Consider the following 17,268-nt stretch of genomic DNA (forward strand, 5'->3'; position numbering starts at 1 on the left):
AATCCCACTCCTAGTAATTATCAAAGAGAATGAAACATACATTTATAAAAGAGTTGTACAGAAATGCTCATAGAAGCTTTATGCATAATAGTTCTAAATTGGAAATAGCCAAGATGTGTATCAACAAGAGAAGAGCAAACTAACTGTGGTATATTCACAAATGAAATACCACTCACCAATAAAAAAGAATCAAGCTACTGACATACACAACATGGATGAATTTTAAAATTATTATACAAAGTAAGCATCCTTACAGACACAAACATCAACATAATGCTTTATGCTTCCACTTATATGAAGTTCTAGTGCAAACACAGCTAATATATTGGAGATAGAAAAGAAATGTGATTTTTCTGGTCAGGGATGGTATAGATGAGTGAGAAGGGACATGAAGGAAATTTCTGGAGTAATGATAATGTTCCATATTTTGATGCACAGTGGTTCACACAGGCATATATAATTATCATTACTCAGTGAATATATACCTAAGATTTTGGCATTTTGTTGTCATACATTTTATATCAATAGAAGAAAAGTACAAACATGAATTTTGACTAATGATACGCATATTGATGGATACATAGGAAATAAGTCAAATACAGTAAAATATTCATGGTAAGAACTGGGTGGTAGGTCTGTGGGTGTTAATTTAAAATTCTGTCCAGCTTGCTGTATCTTTGAAATTTTCATAACAAAATACTGGGGACAAGTTCTCTCTTCATTCCTTCACAAAATTTCCACTGGCTTTTCTCCATGTAGACTCGGGAGTCACAAGCAGCTGTTACTTTGGGGCTATGCCATCCTGAAGACTGAAGCCTAGGGAACACCCTGGCAAAAAAGGAGAGATAACTGGACCCCAACGCCCCCCCCCCCCCCCACCATCCCTTAAAATGCTGGATTAGGAGAAAAAGCCTCTACTAAGATGTTCCATCACTGGGCACTGGAATTGCTGCTCTGCAATCATTCTGGAAAAAAACACCTTTTCTTGCTCCCAAGCTTCTTCCTTCCTTCCACTCTTACCTATGGAAAGTATGTAAGTCATTGACAAACCCAAATCTCCCTGTCCGCCCACACTTGCCACTGTTTCTCCCCACATTCAGAGCTATCTACATATTTCTAAGGATATAGATTGGTGGATTTTTTTCTTCCCTCTAATAAAAAAATACTTGTCAAGATTTCATGCACGTGCTTCAAGAAGTATACATGTTCCTTGTATAGATCAGAGCACAAAGTCACACGTCAATCATAAAATGGTTCATATAAAGTCACGACTCAGAGCCATATGATGCACGGTCCTCACATGGAAGAGACAGGAGTTCAGGAATTAAAACTGTCTCTTTCATCAGATTTCAACTAAAATCTAAATCTACTTTGAGGGGCTTCTAACCAGACCATGTACTCCCCAGAGAAAAAGCAATAATGTACTCTGAGGTGTGATGCCAAAATCTCTCCACTGTTTCTTCCTCTCATGACAATCTTTCCTTCTTTGATTCCCTTCTTCTGACTACTTCCCTTAGAATTACTTATACTTACAGTATTGCCGTGTGTCATACACATGATAAACAATACAACTTATTCATATATGAAATGATTAAGTCATTGGTTTTTGGTGAAAATGTAGCCTTATAAAAACTACCATGTCTTCATTCCGAATGATCTAGTCTTCATTTATAGGCAAAGCTCTGACACGAAGAGGGCCTGAATACCTTCCAAAGTCAGCCGTGCTGGAAGCCCACACAGGAGCTGGTCTCCCAAGCTGCTTCCTGCATTTTTTTACATATCTGCTGCTTTTCCTAATGCCATGTACTTACTCCTTGTGAGTACTGGAAACTCCTCTGAGATTTGCCTGGTCACTCTAGTGAAATACTTGCATTTCATCACCACTTTCTGCTATGGACTGAAGATACATATTCTCCCAAAATTCATATGTTGAAACCTAATGCCCGGTATGATGGTATTAGGAAGAGGGTTTTTTGGAAAGTGATTAGGTCATAAGGGCTCCACCCTCATGCCCTGTTAAAGAAGCCTCCAGAGAGCTAGACGGTCCCTTCTACCCTATGAACCTACAGTGAGAAGACATCCATCAGTGAGGAATCAGGCCTCACCAGACACCAAATCTACTGGCACAATTATCTTGCACTTCTCAGTCTCCAGACCTGTGAGAAATAGATTTCTTTTGCTTATAAGCCACTAAGATTATGACATTTTGTTACAGCAGCCCAAACAGTTCAAACTGCCAATCCTGAGCCCTCACTATAATTTAGTGGGCTGAAAAAGTTGTTCTGATTTTCCCTTCTTTAACTGGCCTTAGAGGAATTAAATTCCCAAGACAGCATTTTACTTCTATCTGGGCTCTTGGATGACCAGTGTGTCTGATTTTCCCCATCACCAAGAGCCACCTGTCATTTGTGAACTGCAGGAGCTGGTATACACTCTGACAATCATAATGGCCCTCTTGGAACCAGAAAGTTTCTGACTCCTCTAGGGACTACCACAGTGAACCTATACAGTCAAGCTATGAAGTGCTTGAATAGGACAAGGCCTGGGATTGTTCTTCAAGGGGCAGAGAAAGGCAGCCACCACCAGAAGAGAGCAATTTCTTACAGATCCTAAAATGGCTCCAACTGAAGGCATGTTGACACACTGACTCCAAGTTGGCATTTAAACCCAAGCTTCACTGGCATTTAAGATGCTGAGGCAGCTGTTCTGATTTTCTCCTGTAACTAAAAATTAGCCTTTGAACCAAAAAGTTAAATTCTCAAGGTTGCACAAGAAAATTCATATCTCAGTGCCTTAGGAAAGGCAAATGGCTGGTGCCAGTTTGTCCCAGAAAAGAAAAAAAAGGCAAAGATAATGTACATTATTTTTATAATTTGAATTGAATATATATATATATATATATATATATATATATATATATATATTCAACAAAAGAGTCTAGAGTTAGGAGAAATTAAACAACTTTGATGTTAAAAATCCATCCAGTTAATCTTTGAGGTTTCTGTTTCTTTGTTCATGATAAGTATACAAGCATGCAGCTTTTAGATATTCGAGTGCACACTGGAACTTCAATTATTAAGAAGTTGTCAAGGTCTGCTCCTCTTAAAAAATCTATAATTAAGGCTTTATTGATTTGTAAATATGTATCCATAGCATGTAGAATGACTTTTAAGAGCCCTCATTCCTGAGTCACACTGTTTTGGTCTTGAATTACAATTTCCTCATGAATCTTATTTTATTGTCTTAAGCCTTCATTTTCTTATTTGTAAGATGAGGATAATAATAACAGTATATCTTGCACAGAGTTGTGAGGATTCAATTGGACTTAGTTACAAAGCACTTAGCACAGCGCCTGGCACATAAAAAGCTTTCAATAAATATGAGCAATTATTACTGCAGTTATTGTATTATTACTATCATTGAGCTAAACTTTTCTCTAACCATGTTTATATAATTAATCTCATTAGTCAATCTTCATTTCTTCAGTAGCACAAAGATAAATTTCAACTTTCTAAATTGTTTTGAATAAATCTGGTCTTATTATAGTTCTTTTTATCCAAAACTAATTAATTAATAGATTTGCAAATAATAAAATTCATTATACTTTGGATTCTTCAAGTGACTAAACCCCCCAAAGCAATAAAAAATCATTAAAAGCAACAACAACTATTTTATGATAAAGTTCATGAAGAGATTGAAATACTTATACTACTTACATAAAACATGAGTGCAAATATTAACATTTCCGTGGGGAAAGATAATGAATTTCTAATGCCAAACAATTTCACTAGCCTAAAATATTTTCTCACATTTGTTTTATATTTTTAAGAAAATACTCTTCGTATATCATCAGTTTAATGGTATTATGATTGGTAGTTCATAAAACTTCAGATTTCTCTTAATCCTTTAGAGGTTCTGTGTAATTGTTCTAGTAAATCTCTGAAGTGAAGACACCAGAAGAAGACCTAATTATGGAAGCTATAACAAGGAATAAGCCATTGGCTATTTCTTGATTATATCACTGAGCAAATTTTTTCTTCCCTAGAAAGACCTTGGGACTTACAAACATGTATTTTTAATAACCCTAACAAAAATAACTGGCCTTACTAAGAGGCTTTCTATCCTTCCTACAAACAGGCTGCATTCTTCAGAGACCTCACAAAAATTTACTAAGAAGTTATCCCGAACAAAAATGTACGGCTACACTGCTAAGGCCTTCTTTGCCTATACAGTCAAAGTAAGTGCCTGTGTGTTTGATTTCACAGGTGTTAGAAAATCCATATTAAATCATGAGATTTAGTTTAGTATATGTTCATTAAGCACCTACTAAGTCCCAGATGCTAAAGGTGCTGAACTTGGTGCTAAATGTGCTGAAATAAATAGGGCATTAGGTCTCCCCACCTTCCAGGTACTTAGAGCCTAATGCCAGGAAAACAATTGTAAATAAATGCTGTGGCATTCAGCATGATACATACGCTATGACAGAGGCCAATGTAAGTCACCAAAACCCTCTACTGCCAGCCCACTAATGCATGAATTTCCCCTTAAAGATATAAGACTTCGCATTGTATTATTAGAGATAAGGTTTAAAACAGAAATATCCCAAGAAAATAAAACTGAATCAAATCCAGACTAAGGTAGTGGTTTTAAAACTGTGCTTCATCAATTTCATGTGCGTTCAGGGCTCTTCCTTCTTTCAATCAGAATAGCTCAGACCTGTTTTGTTCTGTTTAACATATTTGAGATATTCCTAAATTTTGTCAGAAATACTCCTTGGAGGGAATCCCTGGGTGGCTCAGCAGTTTAGCGCCTGTCTTCGGCCCAGGGCATGATCCCGGACACCCAGGATTGAGTCCCACATGAGACTCCCTGCATGGAGCCTGCTTCTCCCTCTGCCTGTGTCTCTGCCTCTCTCTCTCTCTCTCTCTTTCTCTGTGTCTCTCATGAATTAATAAATAAAATCTTAAAAAAAAAAAAAAAAGGAAATACTCCTTGGCTAAAAATAACAAACACACAGCAAATCATTAAAAAGCAAATTAACAAAGGATTGAATATTACTGTCTGTGCCGAAAGATCTCCTTCTAAAAGTAGGTTCAGAGGAAGGGCAGGGTTAGGTTAGGAGAGGGGAGAAGCTTGGGGATGAGGTGCAGAAGAGGGAAGCTGGAAGGTGGTTTAATTCTTTCCAGGGCAAAGAGTTGTGGAAACTAGGAAGTGAAGTGAAGCCCTTGAAGAGAAATCTCAACTAAAATAGTTTATACTCAATTTCATTACATATAAGTGAGAAAAATATAATTTGTCTAATTTCTTTTCAAAAAGTTCAAAAACCAAGTGAAACCCAAATTCCAAGTGGCATATGGCCTTCATCTCCTAAAACCTATATTCAACCATCTGATCATTCCACAACACATTTTTCATTAAGATCCAACTCTTTAGTTCCAAGGTAACAGCATTCTGTTGAGCTGTCTCTTCCAGTTTTCCTCACTTCCCCACTTTCTTTATTCCTTCTTTAGAAAAGTCGTTTATTGCCTTTGTAACAGTAAGTGATTAATAGGTTTCCTGCCTACCTCAGGGAGATTTTACAGTGCAGCTCCCCTCAAAAAAAGAAAAAAAAAATCTCTATGTTAATCTTCCTCAGAGTGGGATTTGGTTGCTAAGGAGACACAGAGGAATTCTCAGCTCTCAATATCAAGTCTTCAAATATAATTTACGTAATTGTGGGCATGACCCAAAGGCAAAATGGAACTAGAGAACATTCCTCCTCCACTTTATGGATCTTCTTCCCTTTCTGCCCTTTCCATCTAAAAATGTGCTGTGTTATCCAAATCGAGAGTTACAGTAATCCACGTGGAGCCTAGAATAGACGCCTGCTGGACTGTACCATATACTTCCTGGGGTCACAAGAGCCAAAGGAAAGTTGTTTAACCAGAAATCCCAACCCTCTATGCAGCACTCTATGTTTCTCAATCAGGCTATCAAAGCCTAAATTCAAGATTACCTGAAGGGTTCCCAAGTCTAGATCAGCTCTGTAAGAAATACAATGTGAGCCACATACGTAATTTAAAATTTTCTAGTAGTCATATTTTTTAAAAGTGAAAAGAGATGAAGTTAATTTTAATAACACATAGTGACCAATTGCTATAGATTTTATTTAAACTATATCCAAATATTATCATTTCAACATTAACCAATATTAAAAATTAATGAGATAATTTTCAAAATCTTGTGTGTATTTTGCATTTATACACCTCTCAATTCAGATGCTGGCCTTTAATCAAAAATACTCAATCTGTATTTAGATTTTCTATACTATCCACTTGCAAAAATATATTCACATACTCAAGTTGCTCCAAATATGGTTAAAAGTTTTCCAATAACTGAATTATCAGTTTTGTATTGAAATTAAAATGAATTAAAATTAAATGGTTCTTTAGTTTCACTGGTAACACTCCAAGCACTGAATAGCCATATGTGGCTAGTAGATACCATATTGGACAGGACACTAAATTAAAAGTTGCTATAGATATCTCAAAAGTTGGTTATATTTAAATAAAAGGAATGAGATGAATTCTTACAAGGTACACCAATAACAGTAGTGTTCCTAGGATTAATAATTAAAAGTTTCCTCAAAGCTGTTGGATTATCACGCATTATGCACTGAGTCATCACGGAAGTGTGATACTCACATTCTGCTTTATCAGACATAGCCTCTGCAGCAATCAAGATGGGAAGTTAGGGTGATCTTCTTTTTTGAAAGTTGGGCTCCAAGTCCCTAAACACAATTACATTAAATAATGTATTCATGATAAATATTTATTTTTAGCTTTTTCACTCACTCAGAAAAAAAAACTGGATGAATTATTAACACTTTTTATACATCTCTCTTCTCCTCTAAAATCTTTAATGCCTGCCTCTCCAAAAGAGACTAATAACAACAGCCACCACTGAATGGGGCTCTGTAGTTTACCAAGTGTTTATATACATATTACATTACTGGTTCTGAACAACCTGACAGGAACTATTTGGCAAATGTGGAAACCAGAACTCAGAGATGTGAAACAACTTGTCAATGTAAGATGTTATTTAGTGTCATATACAGAACTCAAATCCACATATTTGTGTGCAACTCCCTAGGCAGGTCCCTCTGATTTCTTACTATTTTCCAAATAATATCCAGTTAATACTGGGCACATACCTTACACATCCTTGCCTTGAACTTACACACTTGAGTTTAGGTTGATGCTAGCCTCCTACTCAGACTGCTCTGTTTTCAAACTTTTTTTTTTAATATATGTCCTACCCATCCTTACAGCATAGGTTCAAATCCTACCTCCTTCATGATCACCCCGGCCTCTAGGGATCTGTTCTTGTAAACACAGTAGTTATGTTGTCCATGCTTCTCACTTGAAACTTATCATATACTTCTGTGTGAGGAGCTAAAAAACAGAGTGATAGATATCAACAGAAGTCCTATATTCCCAATTAAACTTCAAGTGCCCTGAAAACCAAACTATACTTCATACCAGGGGCTCCTCAAACCTGACTGTCTATTAGAATTGCCTGGTGGGAAGGGATTAAAAATATATCAGTCTAGAGTGGGATGGAGGCATCTGCATTTTTTAGCCTTCCCCAAAGATTCAAATGTTCAGCTGGAAGAGCAAACTCCTGCCTTTTGCCTTGACTTTCAGGGTTCCCAGCTCAGTGCATCACATTCTGGAGGTACTCAATAAAGGGCTGATTAATGTGTTTATTGAGCTGAGCCCTTATTCCTACATTTGAAATTATCATTACTTCCAAAGGATTATCCAAAATGCATCAAATGTTGCCTCTACAGCCAGGGAGTCAGTTACACCGGTGCATACTACTGTGTGCTCACATTGCTTTATAATTAGAAATAGCAATATTAAATGCTTTACAGAGCCTCATGGAGCCTCTTGTTCTAAAAGTCTACGTATAATTTCAGTTAGCTGACTAGAGCATCAAACTGTGGTGAAGCATTCAAGACCTGTTAAATAATTTGGGGCTTATTTGAGATAATCCACAAGCCACCATGGGCCTATGGAAGTCATGACTCTATAGCCACAAGCTATTAGATGAAGGCTACAACACTTTTCCTCAGTTTCTAACCAGAGGGGGAAAAATATTATAGTTACGGTTTCAAAATAACAAATCTGGAACATCCAAAAATGATTAATTCTCAAATTGTCAGCATTATACCATGGGCAAGAGCACAGACCATGTACCTCATCTCCCTAGTTCTACAAAGGAACTGGGACAAATTAAAATACTGCACCTCTCCCTTAGCAATTAATAATCAGAACTCATCTTCTAGTCTGGCTTAATTACTGTCATTCCATTTAAATATAAGAAGAAAATAAAGGTGTTTTGTGCTCTGTCATTTTCTTGTTTTAATCTCCATAGAAATGGACTCTTCTCTGGGGCTTTTGGCTCCTCCACCTTAATTCAGTGTGCCAGGAGTGTCAGCCTGCATTAAATTGGCTGGCAAGCAAGACATCCCACAGCCCTTTTAATGCACAAAACTAGCCAAGCATCCTAAGGGGTGCTGGCATGATAATGCCCCCGCAAACTCGAGTGATAAGGGATGCTGAGATAGGAGGTGGGGGTGGAAGAGGCCCTGGAGGATGGACTTGCCTAAAGATAAGCAGCACACTGACAGGAATATCAGTAGATAGGGCCCCTCTCCATTTTCATCCCAAGGAGATAGTTAAGAAATGCTGAGTCCCTCCTGATACATGATCAATTAATAAGTATAAATCTAATATCTGGGTTGTACAAGGGTTGTAAGCCATCTATTTTGGAAGAAAAGGCAAATACATAAGTCAAAATTTTAAATAAAATACAAACAACTATATACCAGATGTCAAAGGAAGTTTACGAGCTAAGGTACCTGGCTGGCTTAATCAATAGAGCGTCCAACTCTTGATCTTGGGATTGTGAGTTTAAGCCCCATGCTGGGTTTAAAGATGATTTAAATTTTAAAAAAAAGAAAGTCTATGAGCTCTGTAAATAAGTGATATAAACCCATGAGTGCCATGAGTTCAAATGAAGATGGGATCCCTGAAGGCTGAAGGTTGAGAAAACGACCTAAGAAAAGTGTTGAAGGGAGACTGAGCAGGATGGAAAGGTGGGTGAGGGATAGTAGTGATAGTCTGAACAACTGGGTTAGCACAGGCATCAACTAGTTAGAACTGGGTGCTGGACAACACACCTATATGGTACTAAATATCAGTCCTTAGCAGGTCAGATTGGCTGATGTCAGAGAAACAGAGAGAAGCAAGTGCGAGGTGAGAATGCACATGGTTTGGGAGACAGCAAGTATAGCTCTGTTTGATTTAAGCAGGGGGTTGGATTATACACTGCTGAAATAGGCAACAAACCGTTTTAATATGTGGAAGCAGGCACTGACATAAGTAGTGTTCTGGAATGTGACTTCTGTAAGGAAGGGCTTTGTTTTCTTCCCTTCTATAGTCCCAGCACCTTAAAAAAAGGACCTGACATATACAAGGATTTCAAAACCTGTTTGTAAAATGAGTAATTAACGGCAACAGCAGGCTGGACAGGGATGCCCTAGCTTCTCATGTCTTTTCAGGCACATCCTCCCTTTCTCTTCCAGTAGACGCAACTCAAGGATCTTGTATTGGGTTAACAGGAATGCTAAGGGTTTCTAATTCCATTACTATATGGATAAAAAAGCAAACAAAAATGGAAAGAGTATTTCCCTTCCTTATCTCTTTAGCTTGTCCTTCCAAAGCAGATGACTGATAAGACTTTATCATGGTAATTAAGGATTCTGATGACAAAAAAGCTGCCCAATGGTATGCAGCAGAACTTGGACATGTCATGATCCACGGATCTAGACAGGCAGTTTTAACAGTTGATAGAAAGGTGAATCAGAGAAATTCTCCTAATCTCCAATCAAAAGATATTTCCTTCCCATTTCTCCATGTCTACCCAGTTGGTCAAGACATAAAATGTTGAGTCCTCCTATATTTTACCTACTACCTCCAATCCATCAAGTCTTCAACATTTTTTAAATATTTATTTATTTATCTATCTATCTATTTGAGAGCAAGAGAATAAACAGAGGAGGAGGGGCAGAGGGGGAGACAGAGAGAGAGAGAGAGAGAGAGAGAGAGAGAGAGAAAGGAAAGCAGGCAGGCTCCCTGCTGAACAGGAAGCCAATGAAGGGTTTGATCCCATGACCTGAGCCGAAGGCAGACACTTAGCTAACTGAGCCACTCAGGCGCCCCAAGTCTTCTACATTTTAACTTCAAAATACTTCTGCTTCTCCTCATTTTCCCTCTCCCAGTCACAATCATTTAGTTCTTGGAATGCTGAAACAGCCTCCTAACTGCTCTCTTGATTCGTACTCTTATCCTATTCCAATTCCTTCTCCACACAGCAGGAGTTATCTTCTTAAATGTGTATCTGAGCATATCATTTCCTTTCCATGACTTCCAAACACATGTAGAATAAAACCTAGCTCCTTGCCTTGGGCTTTTCTCTCTCTTGCAACCGCGTAAATATGGATGAAAAATATAGGACTGATATCCCACAGCTCCACTGAGAACTGAGCCAAGGGGCTTGCTTTGACTTTTCTTAGCCTTTAGTTTCCTCATTTGCAAAATAAAACTATTGGGCAAGAAGATCTCAAAGGCCCCATTACTTTCTAAAATCTATTATTACATTGCTTGTGTAATGTATGCAATTCTAACTGGTCCCAAGTTTCAAAAACAGCACGGTTAAGAGTTCATGTCTCCCTCCTGTCCTTCTCCACTTTTCTTTGTTCTCTGGAATGTGGGAGCAGAATACCCAAGAAAGTGGCCTAGGCCTGACCTCTTTCCATCATGTCCCTGGCTGCAACCCTCCTCATGTGCCTCTCAACCCTTGGCCAACAGAATCACCCTCTCAGGTTTCATCCTATCATTTGTCCTGTTTCATTCTCTGGTAAGTGTGAGCCCTCCTCCCCTTTTTCTCTTTCAAGTCAACAAGGACCGTCAGGTCATTTTCCAGACTTGCTTCCTGACTTCTCTCTACCACGTCTCCTTGTCCCTCTGACCAGACTTCAGATATGCTGGCACCAAACAACAGGAATGAGAAAACAGAAAAGAGTGCAGGGAAAGAAAACAATACAATATTAACAGAGCCAAATTTAGGCATCTCTAATGGGTAAAAAAGTATAACAGACAATAGGAGAATAAAAACTTTACAACTGCATAATTAAAATTATGAACCAAATTAGTCAGATGGCCATAAAATGAGTTGGAAAGAAGATACTTCATGAATTCATGATCATTAATATCAGCTAAGCTGGGATCCTGGGGAACACGTGTAACAGTGGCAAGCACACTCCTTTCCTGACGCAGAAACCTCCCTCTGATTCTCTAATTAACTTGGGTAAATAAATTTCTCAGAGCCAGGAAGTGGGAAGGAAAAGGACATAATTGAGTCATTAGGATATTGCTCCAGCTGACACAAACATCGAGTCAGAGAGCACTGCAGAGAGAGCAAAGTTGGATTTCAGTCCTTACTCTGCCATTGCCAAAATGTGTGATCTTGGCCAAACCACTTAACCTCACTGAATTCCACCTCCTTCCTGAATTCCTAGCTACAAATGAAGGATTTAAAATAGACACACAATTTTTAAAAGAGCAGCTTCAACCTATGTTTAAAGGAACACTTCCTCAGAAGCCAATGAGAACGACAGATGAAAGCCTTGCTCTTCTGACTGAAGAGGGTCTCAGAGCTTCTCCCAGCATGACTGTCACTGCCACCAACCCCAATTCCAACACTAAAGGATCAGAGACACCCAGTCTATGATTCCACAGGTGCCTTCTGGATGTAAGGTTCGACTTCATAAAACAGGGACCATGCTCTATTTCCTTGTGGGCTTGCATGGACACTGACACTAATTAAGAGATCCCAAATATTCCTGGTTTACATAAAATATATGTCTTTAAGTCACAAAAGAAAGCTTTAATTTCATTTCAATTCTGAAGTCATTAAAAAGGAGATGCTAAACTGGGAGGACTTGCACATGATTCTTTTAAAATACTCTTCAGCTAAAACATACGAATTCTTTCCCATTTGGTCTCAATGTGTAAAACTGGTCCTTCTGAGCCATATTCAGTTAGCTATAGATTTTTTCTGTGATCTTATCTTAGGGATAAGATAAGATAAGATATAGGGATGTATAAAGTAGGATTTGGCAATACATGAACATGTACATTGAAGGCTACCGAGAATCAAACCTTACTGACAGAAGATGATGGGCTGGAGTTGGTGAGATAAGATTATCACTCCTTGGTGGTTAGGTGCAGCAACTTGGGAGAAAGGCAAGCAAATAATGTCACATGGAGCCGTACCTCAGTAAAGAGATCAACTACTAGAGGGAATTGAAAAACTGACCTTTAGTCCCTGTACTTTCCAAAATTACAAGCACAAAAATAACATTTGCAAAGTAAATGACTTTTACAAGCCAAAGAAAGAGACAATCTAATATACAAGTCAGCAAATGATTGCAATAGACACTTTGCAAACAGAGTTTTCAAATGGGAAATCAGTATGCTAAAAGTTGCTCAAAACTCATTGGTCATTAAGGAAACACAAAGTCAAATCACAACTACCGTGCAGCCAAACGAATGGCTTTCACAAAATCCTAAGTGTTGGCAAGGATATAGAGCTACCGAAATATTCATTTACTGCCTGTCAGGAGTGTAAATTGGTAATCTTTGGAAAACTATTTGATGGAATCTTCAAAACCTAAATCTATATCTAAGTATGGCTCAGCCCTCCCACTCCCAACAGAAACATGTTATAATATGAAAGACACATGTAAGAATGATCACTGCACCACTATTCTGTAATAGGTGAAAACTGGAAGCAGCCCAAGTGTCCTCTGAGAGCAGAATAGATAAATCACAACATATTCATACCACTGAATGTGTCACAGCAGCGAGAATGAAGCACTATACACAGACATAACTGATCCTCACACACATAATCTTGAGAGAAAGCATAAAGAGGACACGGCCCCATTCATATAAAGTTCAAAAGCAGGCAAAACATCAATGGTAATAGAAAACAGAGTAATGGTGACCCTTGGAGAGAGGGTGCAGTGGCTGATGGGGCACAAGGAAAGCCTCTAGGGTGCCAGTAATGTTTATTTATCAGATGGTGGTTATGCAGGCAGGTTTACTTTGTGAATATTTCTCGAGCTGTACACTTAGGAATTATGCACTTTTCTGATTATATGTTATACATCAATTTAAATTTAACAATACATTTCAAGTTTTTTAAGATTTTATTTACTTGAGAGGAAAAAAGAGAGAGCATGGGTCAGAGTTGGGGGTTGGGAGGGGGAGAAGCAGGCTCCCCGATGAGCAGGAATGGATCCCAGGGCTCCAGGACTATGCCAGAGCCTAAGGCAGATGCTTAACTGACTGAGCCACCCAGGTCCCCAAATTTTAAGTTTTAATTATTAGTTTTTCGAAGTAACCTAGTAAAACTCTGAAAACACTACTCTCATCATCACAGATCGTTTTATTTCTCCTCTTCTCTTTCCCAAAAGAAAAATGAGGCATAGAGCTTTCATAAAAGCCAACAATATCTGTGCTAGATGGTAAGCCTAACTAGGGAAAGAACTAGTTTTTATTTCTTTTGTGTATTCCATAAGACTGAGCACATGGCTAGCCAAGCAATAAGTAACTCATAAAAAGCAGTTGATTTGAATTCCTGCAAGAAATCTTCAATCATTATAATCTGCTTAGTTTTCAGCATTACTAATATCTATTTAGAAATCTGACTACTGCTAAATTTTCCCATGTAATTTGTCATAACTTTTTGCAGTGTGTCTAATGGACTTTATTTTTTTAATGAAGTTGATGGTGTCTAGTGGGTCACATGGTGCTCAGACCAAATATAGTAGAGGAGGCCAGCCAAAGTCCCACAGGGTGGCCATTAGGAAAGGCTTTCTGGAAAAAGTGGCATTTGTGAAATAATGGCTGAAGTGTAAAACAGGAGTTTCCTAGGCAAAAGGGGAGGAGGAGGAGGTGCATTCATACATGTTTATACCTTCCAGCAGCTACAGGAAGTAGTTATGATTTCATTTCACTGGTTCAGGAAAGTTTGACCAACTTCTCCAAGTTCCCATAGCTAAGATGGGGATTAAAGAATGTCCTTGTCATGATGAGCACTGGGTGATGTATGGGATTGTTTAATTTTATGCACCTACTTACCTTGATAGGAAAACCACAATTATCCAAATGAGAAAAGGAGCTAATTGCTTTGGCCCAAATTGAGCAGTAATCATACACACACACACACACACACACACACACACACACACACACAAGTTTCAGAAAAACTGGCACTATTCCACATTTTTCTTGCCTCAAATCTATTCACTCTTTGAATTCAACCTTAAGACACTGATAGAATGGGGTGGGGGAGGAGGCAATAAGGAAAGTACAATTTCTTGAATGAAGTGTTAAAAATACTGGACGTTATATCTTATAAATTTTATTTTGGTGAAATTTTAGTTAGAAACATGTCAGATATGATATATGTGTCCAAGAACAACAAAAACACCATAATGCCTTACTTCTTAGTACTCTATTTTATCTGAAACGCTTTCAAAATACCTTAGGAAGATTCACATGTCAATACATGCAGTTATGCCTTCAATAATAATTGTGGCATGTTATGTCTCTGTTTTTCTTGTGATTTTCACAGATTAAAACTGTGCTGTTATAAAAGTACGTTCTCTCAGCTATTAATCACACATGCCTTAAATAGAAGATATTAACGTTTTATAAATAACAATAAAGAGTGAAAACCAGATTTATAAAGCAGCTCCTGCTGAGATGTTTGGGACATTATATAAACAATTAAAGACAACAATGAAAACACCATAAAGTTAATTACCACAAATTAAATAAAATAAATTAAAGGCCAAACTGTTAAACCGTTTAAATGGAATTTGGCTATGCTCAGAAATACTAGTTGATGTTAAAGAGCTAGATCTAGAAATTTGGGCAAAATCCTAAAATACTATAAATCCTGGCATCTATTTTCAGACTTCTTTCTCGATTACCTTATAAAAATATTTAAGGCTATGAAATGGTTTTGGAGTTTATTTTATTTTGAAAACAATCTTAGCAGTTGCCTCCTTCTTGTTAGCCCTTCATTTTGTGGGTGAGGACACAGCAGTATGAGGATGTAAGTGATTTGTCCAACGCAAACTGGATTTGTTGATAAACCGGAACCAGAATTCTGGTCTCTTAAGTCCTGCCAAAGCACAATTTTTCCTAATAAAATTCCTTCCAGGAAACAGTATACTCCTTTCATGAATTCTTTCATCCCTTTACCTTCTATCTCCTGTCTGCATCAGTCCTTTTTTTCCTACTTTGTTCTAATGGAGACAGTATACCATGGGGGTGAAGAGCAAAGATCTTAGGCTCCAGGGGGCCTAGGTTCAAGCCAAGGGCTTTGCCACTTCCTAGTCATTGACCTCAGACCTCAGGGGACCAATTTGTCCCAGTTTGCCACGTACTTTCCTGTTTTAAAACCAGAGGTCCTGAGTCCTGACAGCCACCTCTGTCCCAGGAAAATTAGGTTAGCTACTTATTTAACTCCATAAGTTTGAGCTCTTTTACCTGTAAAATATGAATAATACTCATTCCTATGTCTCATAGTGCTGCTAGGAGGTCAAATAAATGAATAAATGTATGAAAACATTCAGCAAAGCTCCTAAGCCTGGCCCTTGTAAGCCCTCATTAAGTTAGCCCATGTCACTTCCTCTTCTGTCTCTTCCTGTTAGAGATGTAGATTTGAAAATCTCTAAGACTCAGGTGATATATAAAGCCAAGAGAGAGAATGGGTTTTCTGAGAAACAAGACAAGCAGTTGATTTGTGGAGAGTGGGAAAAACACAGAAATAGAGTCCGTTAAGAAGGAAGGAGAGTGTCTCAAGGCCATATTGGTCAACATAATCAGATAAGAAACAAAGGAATTTCAGGACCAGGGCATGCATGGAAGAGCTTAGTAATAAATTCTACTCTTGAGTCTCTAAATAGATGCAGATTATTTTTTTATGATTTTATCCATTTATTCATGAGAGACACAGAGAGAGAGGCAGAGACATAGGCAGAGGGAGAAGCAGGCTCTCTGCGGGGAGCCCAATGCAGGACTTGATCCCAGGGCCCCAGGATCATACCATGAGCCAAAGGCATTCGCTCAACCACTGAGCCACCCAGGTGCCCTGGATGCAGATTATATAAAGGATTTTTCAGAAGTAAGTAAGAAAGGAAGTGAGGGTAAGGGATAAATAGGTATAATACTTTGTCTACTATATGAGATAACTTTAGAAACACAAAGAATCATCAAAAGAGCAAAAATATCTATAATTACTGCATTATTGATACATGCAGTATCATATCTAGCATTTATATCTTTCTAGAAAAAAATTTCTAAGAGGAATAACATATTGAACTACAAATATCAAAACATGTATCTTTTTATCAGCAATATCTGAAGGCTTTTCCCTAAGGAACGAGGCATTTATAAATAAGGTAGGAATCTTCAGGAACCATAAATAGAAAATAAATGCACAGTGGTGATGGGATAAAAGCTGAGAATGCTGTCCCAGCTCCTGGATGTAGGCAGAGGCTACCTGGAGTTCACCTCCAGTGGGAGGTGAAACAATTCCCACACTATATATGTGATCAGGGCCAGGCCCTGCTAAAAAAAAAAAAAATTAAAAAAAAAAAAAAAAAAAACTAGATGAGAGGAGGCAGAAAATAAAACTTCCAAACCACTGCTTGGAGCAAGGACTTATCAAAAGCTCGATAGCTGTGGAGGCAGAAGGTACACAGGTTTCACTCCCAGGAGGACCTAGCCACACCAGCCACAGAGACAGGATTTGAAATATCATCAATATCACGAGAGCAGGAGCCCCAAGGAGCCAATATAAGACCTGGTTCTGGAATGGGAAACACTGGGTCAACTATAGTACTGTGAACCAGAATGTGATGGGTGTAGAAGCAAATAAGATATAAAAATATAATAAAACTTCTACTCCACATAAGCCTGAAAAATATTATAAAATAATTTCAAAATTAGAAAACACATGTCCAAAAGTAACACCAAGAAAGATATTCAATAAAATCAACAACTAGAATAGCAATTCACTCCATAGGAAATGAAAATGATAAACAAATAAGAAAAATAACTTTAAAAAGTAGGTTAACAC

The 17,268-nt window shown here is 38.0% G+C and overlaps 1 protein-coding gene across 7 annotated transcripts in view; it reads right to left on the reverse strand.

The window, feature by feature from the left end:
• The window catches only part of IQCM (IQ motif containing M), a 428,712-nt gene that overhangs the window by 359,354 nt on the left and 52,090 nt on the right, over positions 1-17,268 (reverse strand). For all 7 annotated transcript variants that reach the window (XM_072773567.1, XM_072773568.1, XM_072773561.1 and 4 more), the window contains 2 exons: positions 7,328-7,433; positions 6,684-6,769 (listed from right to left, as the gene is read on the reverse strand). In XM_072773567.1, the coding sequence (XP_072629668.1) occupies positions 6,684-6,702 (19 nt within the window). In that variant the 5' untranslated portion in view covers positions 6,703-6,769; positions 7,328-7,433. The remainder of the gene's footprint in view (positions 1-6,683; positions 6,770-7,327; positions 7,434-17,268) is intronic.

Source organism: Canis lupus, chromosome 13 (assembly GCF_048164855.1).
Source record: "Canis lupus baileyi chromosome 13, mCanLup2.hap1, whole genome shotgun sequence".
NCBI classification, from domain to species: Eukaryota; Metazoa; Chordata; class Mammalia; order Carnivora; family Canidae; genus Canis; species Canis lupus.